This window comes from Scomber japonicus, chromosome 11 (assembly GCF_027409825.1).
Source record: "Scomber japonicus isolate fScoJap1 chromosome 11, fScoJap1.pri, whole genome shotgun sequence".
Classification (NCBI taxonomy): Eukaryota; Metazoa; Chordata; class Actinopteri; order Scombriformes; family Scombridae; genus Scomber; species Scomber japonicus.
The window spans coordinates 18276712-18294704 of record NC_070588.1 but is presented as its reverse complement, the minus strand read 5'-3'; the positions used below and the strand labels follow the sequence as shown (position 1 = coordinate 18294704).

Sequence of the window (17993 nt, the reverse complement as noted above, 5' to 3'; positions counted from 1 at the left end):
AATAATTCTTATTTCCTTAACAAAAAAGTGTTTCCTTTTTATGATGAACGGGATAATTCCCAAATGCAGCTTGTGTGGAAAACACCCTCATTGTCGGGAGATTGTGTCATCAGCTCCAGCCTCTTCCCTTATGTATATCTGTTTTATTGTCATTATGAGTTGACGATGACCTTCACACTATCACTGCTGCCAAATGTTTTGTCACTTTAGTGAACCTGGGGAAGTTAAAACAATACACAGTGACGTGGTTTGCCTGTTAAAAACCTGACGCTATTTTTACATTTCAAGTCATTCTCACCTTTGGCACATATTCATTTCCCAGCAGCCCATTCTCACCTTAATATGTTTCCATGAAAATAGTCAAGCGTTGGTTTTCCCCTCTCCTGGAGTACACATTTACTCCGAATGTCTAGAGACAGCTTCATATAATCAAAATAACAGACTTACTTAACCCATTAAGAGTATTGGTGGTAAATTAATCAGACATCATATGAGCTTGTGATGCATGTATGATCTTAATCTAGTAAGTAACTAATAGCTACAACAAACAACAAATTAATTAATATTACCCTGAATCAAATTGTGAAATGGATATGATAAGTAATGGTGCCATTTCCTCAGAAGTGTGCCCACAATTGAGTAGTGTGTTACTGTGGTCATCTGTCACACTTCTTAATGATGCTATCTGTTGTTTTAATCTGCCTGTTAATGGTATTGATATTAAATTTCACAGCAAAGTGTCCAGACCTGATAAACTGGCGGTTCATGTTTTTGAAGTGGATGAGGATGTGGATAAAGATGAGGTGAGTTTCTATCCTAGTTCAGTGTGTAGAAGCTTTACCTACTTTTCATGTACAGTGTTTAATGCACATTTGAGTTATCCTGTTTGTAGATCGCATTTCTGCTTAGTGTCATACCCCTTTAATAAAAACCTCGCCCCTGAAAAGACTGCATGCAGCTAAATGCGTCTTATTCTAGTCATCAGTTTTGGTTTTCCTGTTTTTACTGAAGTTGTTAAATAGATAAAAGGCATTTTGTGTCTAATAGCTGAATTTAATGGAAAGAATTAAGTCTAATTACACTTACATACTCTCGCTGGCACACCATGTCCCAAATGGGCCTTTTTTTTGTCCACAATGAAATATTCAAGACCCATGTACAGCATTTGAATCTTTTCATCCTCTGTTATTCATGTATGACAGACTGGGTGTGTATTTTAAATGAGCATTTGTTGCCTTTGGAATGGCTTGTGAGACCACTTACCGAGGAGGCTAATAAGCCACCTGACAGATGCTCGGATTTGATCGGAGTCAAAGTTCAGAGATGATACGAAGCTGTTTCTGAAACAGTGTTATCTAAGACAGTTTAAAATCACACTGTTCCACAAGATGTATGATGATGATCCTGATCTACTCTCCTCATATGATATGTCAAACTATGCCTCCTACAGGCCAGAAAATATCATTGACTGTTAAAAATGAAAGATACTTTGCATGCAGGACTTTTTTTTGTGTTTTTAGAAAACAAAACAAGGTGTTTTTGCTCTTTTTAACTGTATGTTACTGTAGTTCATGCAGCTGAGGGAAGTGTGTTCTTGAGAGTGTCAAGCTCTGTCAGGTCATCATAGGTCAAGGTCTGTCCTGCTCTGCCTCACAGTCAACCTTACCTCTGTCAGGACCTCACCACAGGCGCTGACAAGATCCAAATAAATCCTCATTAAAATCTTCCCTCTATCTTTTTCTTGCCTTCATCCCTCCACAGTCACGCCAAGATTTGTTTCCCAAACAGGGAGGTTGCGTGTGCAGATGAAAGAAAAGGATATGAACTCCACCCGACCAAAATCCCCCAAAATAAATAATATTTAAATAATAAATTATTTTTTACAATTGTGTGTTTTGGAATACTTGTACATTGGTTGTGTGATTTGATTCGTCTTCCCCTTGTTTGACTTACAAAACTGTTCGGTTGGCAGTCTCTTATCTGTCCTTGACAAAGTTTTCTGGAGCAAATTGGAGGATTTATATGGATTTGTGTGCCTCTCCAGGGACTGGTGAATGTTGTCTAGACTTTGACGAGGAGAAATAGGCGCCGGACCATTCCAGATGCTTTTCTGATCACTCCATGAGGCACATTAAAGATATTATAATTCCTGCCAATACTTTTTAAAAAATCTCTGTTTTCTTTACGAGACTGAGAAAAGAGAAAGAAGAAGAAGAAGAAGAAGCTGGACCAGAAATTATTACATCTTGAAAGGCCATTTACTCTTTTCACTGTGTGAAAGTATCAGGTATACAGCTCCTTATTGTAGTCCTTCAAAGTCTGGAGTCTAACTGTAAATGGCACATCTTATATCTGTGCAGGGATGATCTAAACCAGGACATGGCTTTGTAGTTTGCCCCCATCTCCTCCCTATTCATTCCTCTCTAATTGGTTTATTTTGACAGATCATTATGGCCGGTGGATCTTGGTAGCTTTGTGTTTTGTCACATGTAACCCCTGTCAGTGCAGGACGTGATCTCATGGTATCCCACCTTACAAGTGTGAGGCGATCATGTCCTTGTGTCAGGGATCTGCTGTCAAAACTGAGATATTTATTTGGGTTCACAGTCATAGTTTGTTTAATGTTCTTCTGCCTGCTTGTTTGGACTGAGACAGACCTACATCATGTTGGGCTCTGTGTCATCTCAAACCACAAGATCAAAGGTTTTCAGCACAATAAGCCAATTCTTTGGCAGGGTGTATTGCACTGTGAGCATTGGTGATATGATATTATGATATGATGCTCCTGCTGATGAGTCTACTTTAAGTCAAATATGCCAGTGTTTTCTCTGCGTATCCGTTTTTTTTGGACAGTTTCTTTGAAACCATTTTTGAGGATTTGTGGAGTTATTTGTGCCATTTTAAAGAGTTGTAACTTGTTTCAGTATGAAAAAATGTGAAATGATTTTATTCCATTTGTGAATATGTTGTATGGAAAAACTGTATTTTAAGAAGTACTTCCTTGCAGTGGGTATGTTGTTTCATCTCATGTCTGTGTCTCTTGCAGGACACGGCCTCCCTAGGATCCCAGAAAGGTGGGATCACCAAACATGGCTGGCTCTATAAAGGCAACATGAACAGTGCCATCAGTGTTACAATGAGGGTGAGTGGCTTAGTTGCCTTAATGTCCATATTGTCCATGCCCTCAATATTATTGTTTTTTGCAATGAATGTGATCTTCATCTCCACATAACTTGTCCATGTTCCCTTAAATGAGAAAGTTATAGAAACACTGTATTTCTATGACTATCCACTGGTTGCCTAATGTTGAGAGATAAGTTTAATACCCCTTTTTTCTTACTGATGTGCACTTTTATTAGTTATGTTGCTACTTATGTCTGGGAGCCTGATCTGATATAATACTCTGGGTGCACGCTACTTTAAATTAATGTTACCTAATAACTAATATTATGTTATTTGTTCTTATTATTTCAGTCGTTCAAAAGGAGATATTTCCATTTGACCCAGCTGGGCGATGGTTCTTACAATTTGAACTTCTACAAGGATGAAAAGATCTCCAAAGAGCCCAAAGGAACCATTTTCTTGGACTCCTGTATGGGTGTTGTTCAGGTACGCACTAAAATATTCCAATCATCTCTGGCATGAAAGCAGTGATTGTTAAACTACAGTGACCCCGGTGCCAAACGGGATATCCCTGCTGGCGCCGTAGTAGTACAGGGTGTAACCAGGTCCTCACTGGAAATTAAAATGCCATTTACCGGGAATAAACTTAGAATGCAGCCACAGCAACTTCCTCTACACAATTCTTGTCTCCATAAATGTATTTCCCATCTTGCAGGGTAAAGCGAAAAAATATAACTTGAAACCTTTCAAAACAAATAGATTTAACAGTGGTGGACTGCTGCTGAAAGGTATCTCACTTGTCCATTTCCCTGAAACCTGAGCTCTCTTTCCCCTAAGGTCAGCTTTACTGTTGACTCTCCACTGGTGAAACAAGGTGAATGCTGAGGTCTCACTTCCGTCCACTGCCTCACAATCGATTCCATCTAAATGTAGACCAAGACTCACTGGGTTTATTATCATCTGTCCATCATCTCAATAGATAGAAATACCTCATTTGACTAAGGAGGCACCCAGCAGGCATTATTCAGATATTTATTGTGGAATGTGTTATGAGAAAGAAGGTTGATTGTTTCACCAGGACTGCCTGACTCCTATCATGCTTAAATCCTTTAGGCAGGTTTTAGCAGTGCAGGTCATGGTATCCAAATTGTCCCCCAAGTTCCCCTGAACCTCCACACCACATTGTTTTCAAACACAGATCTTCACTCTTTAGGGGTGGGAGGTAAGTAAGAAGGTTCAGATCAATCAGATAAGAGATATAAGCCTTTGCAAGTTTTCTGTGCCATAATATTTTGACCTAAACGCAGTAAAACTGTATTTTCTTCCATGTTTTACTTAAACTTATTTAACCTTAAAATTCCTCTCCCACTGTATTATGTTTTTGAATACGCCACTCCAGTGTTTCATCCCACTTCTATTTGGTTTCAACTGGAAAATACATCCAATTAAGGAGATGATCTTATGAAGATGATTTAGTGGATTATACACTTACTGTGAGCCTGGTGTACTGACTAAAGTACAGAGCCTGTACTTTAATCAGTAAACTGTTATGTTGGTGATTAGCCCACTTCTAATTGGCACTTACGTTATGCAACAGCATTGCACAGCCTATTTTAAGCTACATACTGTATAGTTTTCTGCTCTACTGAAGTTACAGAGATCCTATAACTTAAACTCAGCCAGCAGTATTTGCTGTGCGTGTGGAATGGCAGATGTTTAACTCTGCAGCTGTAATGGCGTGTGACATCATACTGAGCCTCAAGCTGCTCATGTGCTTTGTTAAGGTGCCAACATACAGTATATTCAAACAGCATTTCTCATACATTAACACACCGTCTTAAGCGGGAATACAAATACTGATAATACTGTGAAAGTCCCTGAGGATGTGTACGGTTACTCCTACCTATTAGATGATAAAGTGTTTATCAAGACCCTAGTTTTATTTCTGTCTGAAACACCCCTCTCCCTGTTTACTTAGCTAGCCTGCAGATAATGACTCTGCCTCCCATCACTCCCACTCTGCTGTTTCAACATTTCAGGAAAACTATAGTGATAACAACAACATAACAATCCACCAATTGCGCCACAATAATGACACAACTTTTCCATACTTCTATAGAAATACTTGAATATTTTATTGAGCTGTAGAAACTGACCTCAGCACGGTCACAGCAGCAGATGTGTGTCATGGACAAACTGCAGCTGAATCAGCAGTTATAAGTTATACTGAATGGACTGTAATAGAGTAATACTAAAGCCCAAATGGGACCGTGACATCACTCTTCCTGACCTGTTTGAAGGTTATTGTTCGCCTCTGCAGATCCAGCTCATTTTCTGTTGACTCCCCTCAGCAGCGCCGTCTCACTTCAGAGAATCTCTGCTGCCGTCCTGGCAGATCTGGAGGCTTTGCTGCGCAGATGGAAATACTCTGTCCCTCCCTAACTCACTCCATCCATCTGCTTTGTGCAGCAGTTAAATTATATCTCTTTCCAAAACAGTGACTCACATTTTGAAATATTTTGTAGCTAAATAGTGTTTAGTTCAGTGTTTTGATTCAAAACATTTGTTTTTCACAAAATCTCAATGTTTTTGCAGGTTCAAAGAGAATAATACTTAGGAGTGAGGGTGAGGTTAAAATTTAAGTAAAGCAAGTTATGATTTAAACAATAAAAAATAAGCATCATCTGCCTTCTGGTGAACTGGCAATGGTTAGCTGTTAGCTTTGGAGAGTCAGATGAAACATTCCTTCAGCCCTGCCATCTCCACAGTCGGGTATTTGATATTTAAATGTTCAAAAACTAAACTTAGTAAATCAATCATTCAATATCAGATACCAACATACTTGGCAAATGTGAGACCCTGCTTTTCAAAAAAAAAATCTTTGTTCTGACTTTTTGTTTTGAACTCCTCAGAGCTTGGCTCTCTAATTTTAGATAAACCTTTTATGAAATTCATATGTTTTTTTTCTCCCCATGTTCTCTTCTTTCATGCTCTTATCTAACCTGCAGAACAACAAGGTTCGGAGATTTGCTTTCGAGCTGAAGATGCAAGATAAGAGCACCTACTTGCTGGCTTCAGACAGTGAAGGGGAGATGGAAGATTGGATCAACACACTCAACAAGATCTTGCACAGTAGTTTTGAGATCGCCATGCAGGAGAAGAGGAATGGAGACGTTCACGATGGTGTGTGTGCCTGAAGGAACACAAACGTGAATATTAGGGAATATTATTTTGTGTCCTGTCAAAATATTATCCAAGTTATTGAGGAGTTTATGCTTCTCATAGTCCTCAAATAGTAAAAATATCCAGGGTTTAACTAAGACATGCTTTTTATGCACTGAAATGTCAGACAAAAGCAACTCTTGCTTCACATTTGCGTAAATTGGGGAAAATGAAAATGTTTTCCCTCTTTAAAGAATCAGAGATAATCTAGAGTAGACGACTGATATACAAATAGATCAAATGTATGAAATTCTTATTAGAAACAGTATCCCAGTTTTAAGTCAATAGTCAGTACAAAGTTCTTAAGACAAAAATGTCCCCTGCTAAAAATCAAGCAAATAATTTTCAGCAGCTTATTTGCTCTGGCATATTATATGTACAGTACCTGAGGATGTTTTTTAAATGAGGCGCTGTTCATTCACATCGCCATCCACTTATCATTCGTGCCTCACTTCTCAACTTCTTCCTGCTTTTATATACATTTAGTCTGCGGTGATGTGATGCCGGACCACCCAGGTTTTTAATACCCACCTCCTGTCTCATAGGAGGCTTAGCCATGGAAGAAAGAGAATGAACGAAATGAATGCCTCTGCACAAAATGCTCCACTAATCTTCCTAAACTCCTCAGCTTTTATTAATCACACTGTGCATGAGAAAAAAAACAATTCTGCTTGAGGAGATCTCTGAGCTTTTGTAAAATATGCCATTGAGACTTGTAATATCACCCTCTCAATCCTGACTGATTCTGACTGATTCTCGTGTAGCTAAATTACTGTTTTCTGAACTTTACACGTCAATAAGAGATTATGGAGGTTTTTCAACACAAGGGGGTTATTTTTGTCCTCTCCATGTTTGGCCTGTATCCAATAATTTCTTTCTTTCTTTTTTTCTAGATGATGATCTTGGAAAGTCAGACAGTTCCTCTGGCAGTATGGACAGCTTTCAGGTAGGTCCGGCTTTCTCGGCTAGATGCTGACACATTCAAGACATCATCACATGGAGTTGCACAATTAAATTGCTGGTTCCTCAATTCAAAAGGCAGAAGGCCTCTTCTCATGCAAACATGTGGCTTTAATTTAGATTTAAGAGTTACTGGTTACACACCTAATTTCTCAGCCAGTCATTTGTTTTTGTAGGTCTGATCTGACATTAAATAGACCTCTTGTCATGTGATAATCTCTATAGACTTTTCCATTTAGAATGTTATTTGGATTTTCTCAGCAATGGAAATTAAACATCATGGTCTTAAAAAAGCAACACTTGCCTTGATGTGAATGTATTATAGTTGTGTGGATATAAACATCTGTGCTTTTTGTGCTGACTGATCACTTACAGGTCAGAAATGCTTTTTTCTAAATTGATATTTGGCGCTTTAGAATCAAACTTCATGCTGGTATGATGCTGAAGAGCCGGCAATATTCAAGCCATATGTGCATGGAAACAGTTAGCTGGAAAATATCTTGACAGGTTACTGTGTGCTGCACTGAAGTGTATTTTTGTACCACCTGACTCTCACCACTGAGCCTGTCTGCCCAACATGAAACCTCATTTCAAGATGGGTCCAAATGACAAAAAATGTACTAATGATAAAACCAACTGACTGAAAATCTCTCAGATGGTGTTTTTGGCATATCAGACCGTTTGTGGTTTCGATCGATTTAGGAAATGCTTTTCTCTCCCCAGAGCACAAGAGATATAGAATCCAGGATGAGGAATGAGACCAGATTGAAGCTGTTCACCCTTGACCCTGATACACAGGTAACTGATATTAGAGCATATTGAAGTTCGCTTATTCCCATGTTGTTATAAGATCCACTGTAACAATGAAATGTAATACCTTCTATTGTACTGTCTATAGAAACTAGATTTCTCAGGAATAGAACCGGATGTGAAGCACTTTGAGGAGAAGTTTGGCAAGCGCGTCATGGTGAACTGCAATGACCTCTCATTTAATCTGCAAAGCTGTGTGGCTGAGAACGAAGAAGGACCAACAACAAACGTAAGACTGATCTTTCTCTGGCCTCAATAGGCAGTAAATGACAGAAATATATAAACTGCCTGACTAAAGACGGATGAGATGGTTTGTTATAGCGACCGGATGGACTCCGTTCATTATTTGAGCCACTGAAGGACTCTTGTTGGCATAGCAACCAGGCTACTGGCTCAGTAATGGCAAACAATCTGTATAATGGAGTCTGATGTCCCACTGTCCCTCCCAGCAGAAACTGTTTATTAAATACTCTACATACTGTGTGTTCACAAAGACGCTGACATGACACACACACACACACACACACACACACACACACACGCAGAACAGATACCACAAAAAGTGTTCATCCAGCTCCCTCCACTGTTATTTTATTGAAATAGCTATCCACAGTGTGTTACAGCATAACCACTATAATCTGATTATGCAGACTGGCTAATAAAATGTATTAAACTGTATTAAACAGTATATGTTTAATTATTTCTCTGTTTTTCCAGGTGGAACCATTTTATGTCACCCTGTCACTATTTGACATCCAAAATGGCAGGAAGATCTCCTCTGACTTCCACGTTGACCTCAACCACCCGTCCGTCAGGGGTATGGTGCCCAGTAACAACAGTCAGTACATTAACGGTGGCGGGGACGTCCACCCTGAGTCACAACGATTAGTCCACGGTGTGCCAGAGACAGCCTTGCAGTATCCCAGACAGGTGAAAGTATTTAAAAGCTACAAAATATGCTTGTTTTTTTGGGGTTTTTTGCTTATCTACACTTAAGTAGTGTGGCTTTAGCTTCGTATTTAATTCTACTAATACATATTCGATCTGGTCTAACATATCCATCATGACTTCTATCATACAGGGAGTGTTCTCGGTTACATGCCCCCACCCAGATATCTTCCTGGTGGCTCGTATTGAGAAGGTGCTTCAGGGAGGAATCAACCACTGTGCTGAGCCATACATGAAGAGTTCAGACTCCACCAAGGTACCGACCCACACACGATCTTCTCTCCAGCCTCCTCTCAAGGCAGTGTGTAGCCCTGCACTCAGCAGATTCCACCAGATCATCCCACATTATGCGCAGATAATCATCCCTGTTTTAAGCGCTGACCAGTCACACAAACACTCAACACAAGCATTGACTTTGGCTGTACAACTGAGCTTGTGCACCCTGAAGGGACCGTGGTGGGTAGTAATGTGATTCAGGCGAGGAGAAAAATGTGAAATGTATTTGCACAACGTTGAAGAAGAGTGTGTGTGCGTGTTATCTAGACTTTTGTGCGTACTTGTGTTGTGACTGGCAGCATGCTGAATATTTTACTGTGCTAAATGGTGAAATGTAAATCACTGTTCCTGTTTTCCACCAGGTGGCACAGAAGGTCCTGAAAAATGCCAAGCTGGCATGTAACCGATTGGGACATTACCGGATGCCTTTTGCCTGGGCAGCAAGGTACAGTTTTAAAACTGAGGGGACTCCCCAGGGGGACTCCAAACTGTTTTAGAGGAGGCTCAGTGAATGGAAGTAAAAAAATATGACATTAGTTATTATTACATTAGTTATAAATAGGAGATAAAATAGAATAGCCTAAATGTGTCTGATTTGGTTAAAGAGATCCAGACATACAGTAGCGTCAGAAACAAATAAATCTCCTCTGACAGACTTTTTATGCATTTGGTGTTGTCTGTAGTATCTCAAACAGCAATATTAGGCTATCTTAGTTCAATTGTTGAGCGTCTATGGGATCAAATAACATAGTTATGATCCCATTGGTGCCCAGAAATTGAGTGAAAATAAGCATGTAAATGAAAGGAGAGTGCCTTTTTCTAAGCTTTGTCTGAGGGGAAGCCCACAGCCTCAGACTTTGAAAACCCCTAGTTTGACAAAGAATGTAATTAGGGTTACCCTTAGTTTGTCATCAGAAACATATCTTTGCTTTTCTACTAGGGCTATAACCCAAGCAGACACACACCAAAAGTATATGGTGCAGTCTATCAGAAATGTCACAATACTGCACACTCAGTTGATTAGGTTATTGACATTAAGTTAATCACCAACAGTATAAATAATCAGTTGATTGCCTGAGTCAATGTGAAGAATTTGACTGGTCACACCTTCTAAAATGTTAAAATGTTCTTTTCTGTTTTATATGAGGATTAATTGAATACTTGTGGGTTTTGAAGTGTTTGTGTTTTGAAGGCATTTCCTCTGCCTCAGATTGTAGATATTCTTCCTTTGTCAAATGAAACAAACAAATTCAAATTCAAACACTGATGTAGGTGTGTGCAGGACAAGAGAAATGTTCCTGACTCTGCTCTTCTCTTTTTCAGGCAACTGTTTAAAGATGCTTCGGGGACGCTTGACAAAAGTGCTCGTTTCTCAGCTCTGTACAGACAGGACAGTAACAAGCTGTCCAATGACGACATGCTCAAACTGCTGGCTGACTTCAGAAAGTTAGTAATGCTTCTCTAAGTGCACTGTATTATGAATTTGTCTTGAGTAATTTTACAGATGCACTGGAAAGGAAAATATGTTCCTATAGTTTGTACTTTGGTTTCTATTGAAAATAAGATGTTTGCTCACATCTGTAAATGTGATAATATGCCATTTCTTTCTTTTCATGTCTTAGCTGCCTGCCTGTTTTTTATATTCAGTCTTTGGTTGATGATAGCAAATGCTTAACTTCAGCTTATTTTCCTTTCCTCAGACCAGAGAAGATGGCCAAGCTGCCTGTAATCCTAGGAAACCTTGATGTTACCATTGACAATGTAGCTCCTGACTTGACAAGTAAGCTCTCTGAATTCACTCCATGCATCTGACATGAGAAATGAAATCTGTTCCTGTGCAGACCAGATGGGTCACATTGTCTACTGGGCTGTTTATTTTGGTTTCCCTCCCTCCTGCTTCTGTATATAGATTGTGTTACCTCATCCTACATTCCTGTGAAGCAGTTTGATGTTAGCGAGAAGACCAACATCTTCTTCGAAGTGGAGGAGTTTGTGCCGTGCATAGCCAAATGTTCTCAGCCTTTCACAATCTACAACAATCACCTCTACATCTACCCGAAGCACTTGAAGTACGACAGCCAGAAGTCATTTGCAAAGGTATCACAAAATGTATACTGTACAGTGTTGTTTATTGGCACAGGAACAGAAATGATTAATGTTCCCTTTCTACACATTGAAATTGAAATATTGTAACTAGACAGACTACACCAGTTTGCTTTAGTAGAAACCCCTTTTTCTGTGACCTGAAGCTACAGCACTATTTCTTTGGATCAATTTTGCTCTCTGTGTCTGTCTGCAGGCTAGAAACATAGCCGTCTGCATTGAGTTTAAGGACTCGGATGAGGAAGACGCTGTCTCTCTGAAGGTAAACTCAAGTGTTTCCAGGAAGTTTTCCCAAATCCCCAAAGGACAGCCCCACCTGTCGCGGGAACTAACTACCTATTGTTATCATTCCGCAGTGCATCTACGGCCGACCTGGAGGACCCTTGTTTACCAAAAATGCCTTTGCTGGAGTATTACATCACCAGCACAACCCCGAATTCTATGATGAGGTGAGACAAATTTCTTCAAAGCCTCAGTGATGATGAGGCCACATTTATGAGGCAGTAGGAAATGTATGAATTGAATGTTTATTTCTGCTCTTATTCCTTAGTTTAAGATTGAACTTCCAACCCAGCTCCATGAGAAGCACCATCTACTCTTCACTTTCTATCATGTCAGCTGTGACAGCAACAGCAAGGCCAGCACAAAAAAGAGAGATGTGATTGAGATGCAAGGTATCACCCATATGCAAAACTGAATCTCCAGAACAATGATTTTGTTAAAATTTGCAGTATCTGTGTTTTCTGTTTGAGTTTTTCCATGTGTTACTGTTGTTACTGGCATGAAGTGTGAGGTTGCTAGCTGAGTATCTTCTGCTCTGCCTCTGCTCTCAGTGGGTTACGCCTGGCTCCCCTTGCTGAAGGATGGCCGGGTGATCATGAATGAGAATCAGATCTCTGTGGCTGCCAACTTGCCTGCTGGATACCTCAGCTGTCAGGAGGGCGCCGGCAAGGTAGAGTGCATCCTCAAGTTTTTAGACAGTGAAGGGTTCACCTCACCTACTCAGAGTTCATGTGCTATACTTTCTTTTTCAGCCTTTCATTAGTGGAATCCTGATTTATATTCATGCTACTGGAGAAAATGTGACTCTATTAGTGGAATATTAAAATTTACTGCAATTGTCTATTTACATAATGGTATTAAATACTGTAGTAAACTTAATAGTTGTTTTTTTGTATTGCAGCATTCAGGTCCTGAAGTCAAATGGGTGGATGGAGGAAAGCCTTTATTCAGGGTGTCCACACACCTTGTGTCCACTGTCTACACTCAGGTTAGTTATTTTTTGTTGTAGCGCACTGTGAGAGTAGTAAGACGGCTGATTTATCTGCATCTTATTTCATCTTATTATGTCATATCTGAACTTTTGCTTTGATTTCCTTACACTGAAGCTTTTAGAATAATTCCTGCTTTCTGACTTTGTGTTTCAGGATCAACATTTGCACAATTTCTTTCATCACTGTCAAAGTGCATCTGGAGCCCAGGCTTCAGGAGGAGAACTGGTCAAATACCTGAAGGTAAATTATAAAGACTTGAGGATTTTAGTGTAGAGATACTGATATGGTTAGCCAGAATTTCTGATGGCTGATACACATCCTGGTAAATACTAAAATGCTTTTTTTCTATTAATTTTGTTGTCATTTGAACACATTTATATATATTTTTATTAGAACAATTTTCATGTGCTTGATATTGTTCATTTCTAGGATAATTCATTGACTGGAATTGGCAGTGCATGCCAGACAGAGACTGTTAATCTGACACTGAGTTGTATTTAACCCACAGTCCACAGTGTTGACAAACATCTTCCTATTTATACTGCATAATTGTGTGCACATGTTCTACATAAATAGCTGTACATAAATAGAGGATCAGGAATTAAGTCTGAGCATGATGACATTTTCTTAAAACTTTTTTTGTTAACTGAAAGATCAGGCATGTTTTTACACTTTTGCCTCTCTGTATCAATATGCAATCTAACTCGTCCTCACCATGAAACCGCAGTCACACTGAATCACATGAAGATTAATGTGTTTTAGTCTTCTATGTTTGCTGTAGCTTGCCAACAGCACATTCTTCATTACAATTTGTGCTTCACCATTTATACAGAATTTATTTGTCGCCAAAGATTTTATGATACCAGTAAATCTGTTCAATCTTATCTGTCACATGTCAGCCCCTCACAGACGCTTCTTTTCCCAGTGTGTCAATCTTAGTTGTGCCCATGTGTGTCTAACTGATATTTTCTATAGTTCTGGTAGTTCAATTATCACTCTTCCCATCGCTCGCTCTCTTATTCTAGTCCATGGGAATCTCAGTTTACCGCTCTCCTAGTGGACATTGACATGGAAAGCAACACTTGGACCAATGCATCTCTTGGGTTCTAATGTAAACACAGCAGTGCACACAAACAATAGCCAGAGGGTCAAACAGCAGGTCAACCATGCTGAATGGCCGCTTGCCAAATGACTTGGCAGGGCTTGTGTTAGTTTCCTGTACACAGGCAAAGATGCACCAGTAACCACACTCTGCCATGTTCCAGGCACTGAGGCATAAGGTGTGGCTGATTAGCACACTGTTGTTCACTCATGTCCTCCTGTTGTTGTTGTTGTTATTAGATTCATTTCCTCATACATTATTTTGCATTAGCAGTGACCTCATGTGCTCTTTGTCAGAGTGGCAAAGAAAGATGAACACATTGTTTTTTGAAAATTCTGCGATTATGCAATTGAGCTCAATCCAAATATACCTATTTGATTGTTCTGTCAGAGCCTGCATGCCATGGAGAGTCATGTGATGATCAAGTTCCTGCCCACCACCCTGAATCAATTGTTTAGGGTGTTAACCAGTGCCACCCAAGAGGATGTGGCAGTCAACGTCACCAGGCAAGTATTCCTCAGACTCTCTTTGACTGGACTCCAGTAGAATTGGAAAGATTAATCCTTCAGCATATACCTATTCAATAGAAATGTATAGACAGCTGTTTTTTATGTGTACCAATAAATCAAAGTGAGAAGATTTTCAAGGAAGGCCCACATGTATATTGAAAGAGGTTTGGATTCTCTATAATTAGTCTTCTCTATACTGGATGTGAAGAGATGCATTCATATTTTTGAGACAAAATCCACTGTCCATCTGAAGCTTATATGAGATTGTGTTAGATAAGTTCAGTGAGTATCATCCAAAGTAACAAGGTTTCTCAAACATTACCTTGCTGTGCTGCAGTGGAGTTTAGTACTGTAACTCAAGAAGGCAATTTTGTACTAAAAAGGTTAAGTTTTATAAGAATTGCTTTGAAGAAGGATGTGGTCATGGACCGTATGAACAGGAGGAATGATCACAGAAACCAATAACATTTTCAAAATGTAACTTGTAAAGGGCTGTTAGAACAGAAATGTATGCAATACAATCAATAAATGAGGCCTCCAGCTGTCTCAGCCATGCTCACATCCATTTCCTCACACATGCTTTCCTCTTCCATTGTTTGTATTTTAGGGTCATGATCCACATTGTTGCCCAGTGCCATGAAGAAGGGTTGGAGCATTACCTGAGATCATATGTGAAGGTAAAATTGTCATGCCGTATATCACAACGGACTGTCTGTATTTTCTGTTCGTACTGGGGAATTGACATGGCTCTCTGATACAGTTTGTATTCAAGACTGAGCCATACACATCCGTCACCACCCGAACGGTGCATGAAGAGTTGGCTAAAGCCATGACCGCTATCCTGAAGCCTTCCACTGATTTCCTCACGTGTAACAAGCTGCTCAAGGTAACATATCTGTACTTTTTTTGAAGGACTTCACAGCCTATAATTATATCTTGCATGAATTTCCTCTTTATTGTTCTCTGATTGATGTTTGTTTGCCCTCCAGTACTCCTGGTATTTCTTTGAAGCCTTAGTCAAGTCCATGGCTCAGTACTTGATTGAGAGCTGTAAAGTGAAGGTAAGTCTGCCTTGACATTACACTGAGAGGTGTCTGCTCTTGTCTGCTTTATTACAGCTTCAGTTCTTCACTGCAGTTTACAACATGCCAAGTCTTGTGGACAGCCGCAGTACCACAGTCAAAGTATTATGTATCCACAGTGTGTCCTACACTGCTGTGCAATTTAATTGACTACATTTGTTCATACCCTATAACCAACCACATCCCTGTGTTTAACCTCCACTGGCATAATCTGGAGGCCTCTGTGGAAGTTAGATCTACAAGAGTTTGTCATAACAGTCTGAAAACAGAGCAACCCTGTTCTGTGATGTTTCAGTGAAAGATGCGGCCGACCTTCGGCTGCATTTTTGTTATTGTTAACACATCTTCAACATGTTAACAATTTGTTAGTCAATCCATATTTTCCAGCTTCCTTACCCTGTCTTTGACACATAGCTCCAAGCCAAATATTTCCTACTTAAAACAATTTTTTACCAATGTATCAAATGACAATATGTAATGTCGGAGGTGTCGCTTGTGGTGATAAACTTACAATTACAAAACTGATTATCAAATGACTCTGCAGCTCCCCATAGCTTTAGGAGCTTAATAGTGAATTTCACCTCATTGTTAAGCATTGTTTTACAGTTTTGGTTCACTCTCACAACCCTCCATAGAGTTGTTTTCAGCTGCAACAGTAATGTGTTTTTTAATAGTTTTTGGATAATAATGGTAGCATATCTGACAACAGAGACAATACCAGTTAGTAGGAGTGAAACATTTATATCTCCAGACTTATAACTTCCTTTATAATGAGATATATTATGTTGCTACGTTTGTACCAACATTCTGGCTGTCCCTTTCAGCTGTCCAGGAATCAGCGTTTCTCAGCGTCCTTCCATCACACTGTGGAGACTCTGGTCAACATGATGATGCCACACATCACTCAGAAATACAAAGACAACCTGGATGCCGCCAGAAACGCCAACCACAGCCTGGCAGTCTTTATCAAGGTCAGGATTCACAGTTACAGTCGCTTCTTTAAGTGTAAATATTAATGTATTTCTTGTACTGTAAATAATGACAGAAGCATTTTCCCCCCTCATTCTGTAGCGCTGTTTTAACCTGATGGACAGAGGATTTATGTTCAAGCAGATCAACAACTATATCAACAGTTTTATGCCTGGAGACCCAAAGGTAACAGTAGCAACCTTTTGTAGAAACAAATTGTACAGCTTGTTTGTGTTAGCTTGTTCGGACAATGATGGAAGATGTCAGGCTGTGCTCCAAATACTGCATGTTTCAGGCAAAGATGTTTCTGAGTGTTTATTTACAAGTTTTTGTTGTTTCAAACTGCAGACGCTGTTTGAGTTCAAGTTTGAGTTCCTGCGTGTTGTGTGCAACCACGAGCACTACGTCCCCTTAAACCTGCCTATGCCATTTGGAAAGGGCAGGATACTGAGATTTCAAGGTGAGAAATATATAAAATGTATCTCCTGATCAAGAGTCAAACCTAATGATAGCACGCAACTGTTATAAAGCTGGTTGTGTTAGAGTAGAAGTAGAATACTGAAACCCAACCAAATTGCTCGGCTGTACAAAGCCAACACTAATAAAACTGTTCTAAACAAAACTGATTTTATGGATTGCCTCCTTTGTTAGTTTTACAACAACAAAATTAGTCCATTGAATTGGGTTACACAAACTATTATACACATGTAATGGAAGAAGTTTAATTCATTAATATTGAATATGCTTTCAATTGTTGTTTACAGAATGTACTTTGTTTCTTCTTTGTGTTCCTCATTTCTTTTGTCAATTAGCTGTATTATCTCCATGTGATACGGTGGAGTCATGCGATACTCCAGTAGGTAGGTGCAAGGTTTGATGCTTGACTTGGATCAAATCATTCAACCATGGTCGGAAAGTTGCAAATTCCCTCAGAAATCTGGACTCTATCTTTCAATTTTGGTGCAAACGTCTGATGTGGAATGTTTTCTCCGTTTCAAGTGCTGACAGATAATACTGCAAATCATTTGTAGTCCTACCATATATCTAAAATTGACTCCTTGTGGAGGTGTGGTGTATATTTCCAAGTAGATTCTTTCTCTTTTGAAGTGGTTTGGAGTGATGAGAATAAATTCAGGAGCAATTTATTTTCTGTCATTCTTAAGAAATCTGTTGTTTTTTTAAACCCTGCATTTAAATGCAGTTTTTAAAAAGATACAAATAGATAGAGATAGTTGTGAAGCGTTTGTGTGAGTGTGATTGCTTTACTTGTCTTTAATGCTGTTTAAAACAATCTGTGAACATCTGCCTCTGTTCAATCAATCACTAGCTTAAACCCTTTTTGTCCACAATAAACCCTTGCTCATGTAGAACAGCAGCACAGTCACACAACCTGAATCTTTCAAACAAGTCTGTCTGCATATCTGTTTTTTTTCCTCATATAGACGATCAGATGGAAATCAGCAAGAATCAATTGTCAGCAAGGAAAATATTTGCACTTGCCAGATTTGAATGTTGGCTACAATCAGTATACCTTCAAAGTTTTCTTGTTTTCTTGTTTATACCTTCATTGTGTCAGATTTATATTAAATTGTAAAATGACTCTATTTACTTGATG

The 17993-nt window shown here is 39.3% G+C and overlaps 1 protein-coding gene across 1 annotated transcript in view; it reads left to right on the top strand.

The window, feature by feature from the left end:
* LOC128367871 (dedicator of cytokinesis protein 9-like) overlaps window positions 1-17993 on the top strand; it is a 75210-nt gene that overhangs the window by 41790 nt on the left and 15427 nt on the right. Inside the window, exons 5-30 of the mRNA XM_053328541.1 lie at window positions 734-803; window positions 3047-3142; window positions 3475-3609; window positions 6132-6306; window positions 7239-7291; window positions 8029-8103; window positions 8204-8344; window positions 8833-9045; window positions 9197-9319; window positions 9702-9784; window positions 10663-10785; window positions 11040-11119; window positions 11249-11436; window positions 11639-11704; window positions 11799-11891; window positions 11993-12116; window positions 12276-12394; window positions 12626-12712; window positions 12870-12956; window positions 14209-14324; window positions 14935-15004; window positions 15088-15213; window positions 15317-15388; window positions 16234-16380; window positions 16481-16564; window positions 16727-16838. Of these exons, the coding sequence (XP_053184516.1) occupies window positions 734-803; window positions 3047-3142; window positions 3475-3609; window positions 6132-6306; window positions 7239-7291; window positions 8029-8103; window positions 8204-8344; window positions 8833-9045; window positions 9197-9319; window positions 9702-9784; window positions 10663-10785; window positions 11040-11119; window positions 11249-11436; window positions 11639-11704; window positions 11799-11891; window positions 11993-12116; window positions 12276-12394; window positions 12626-12712; window positions 12870-12956; window positions 14209-14324; window positions 14935-15004; window positions 15088-15213; window positions 15317-15388; window positions 16234-16380; window positions 16481-16564; window positions 16727-16838 (2858 nt within the window). The remainder of the gene's footprint in view (window positions 1-733; window positions 804-3046; window positions 3143-3474; window positions 3610-6131; window positions 6307-7238; window positions 7292-8028; window positions 8104-8203; window positions 8345-8832; window positions 9046-9196; window positions 9320-9701; window positions 9785-10662; window positions 10786-11039; window positions 11120-11248; window positions 11437-11638; window positions 11705-11798; window positions 11892-11992; window positions 12117-12275; window positions 12395-12625; window positions 12713-12869; window positions 12957-14208; window positions 14325-14934; window positions 15005-15087; window positions 15214-15316; window positions 15389-16233; window positions 16381-16480; window positions 16565-16726; window positions 16839-17993) is intronic.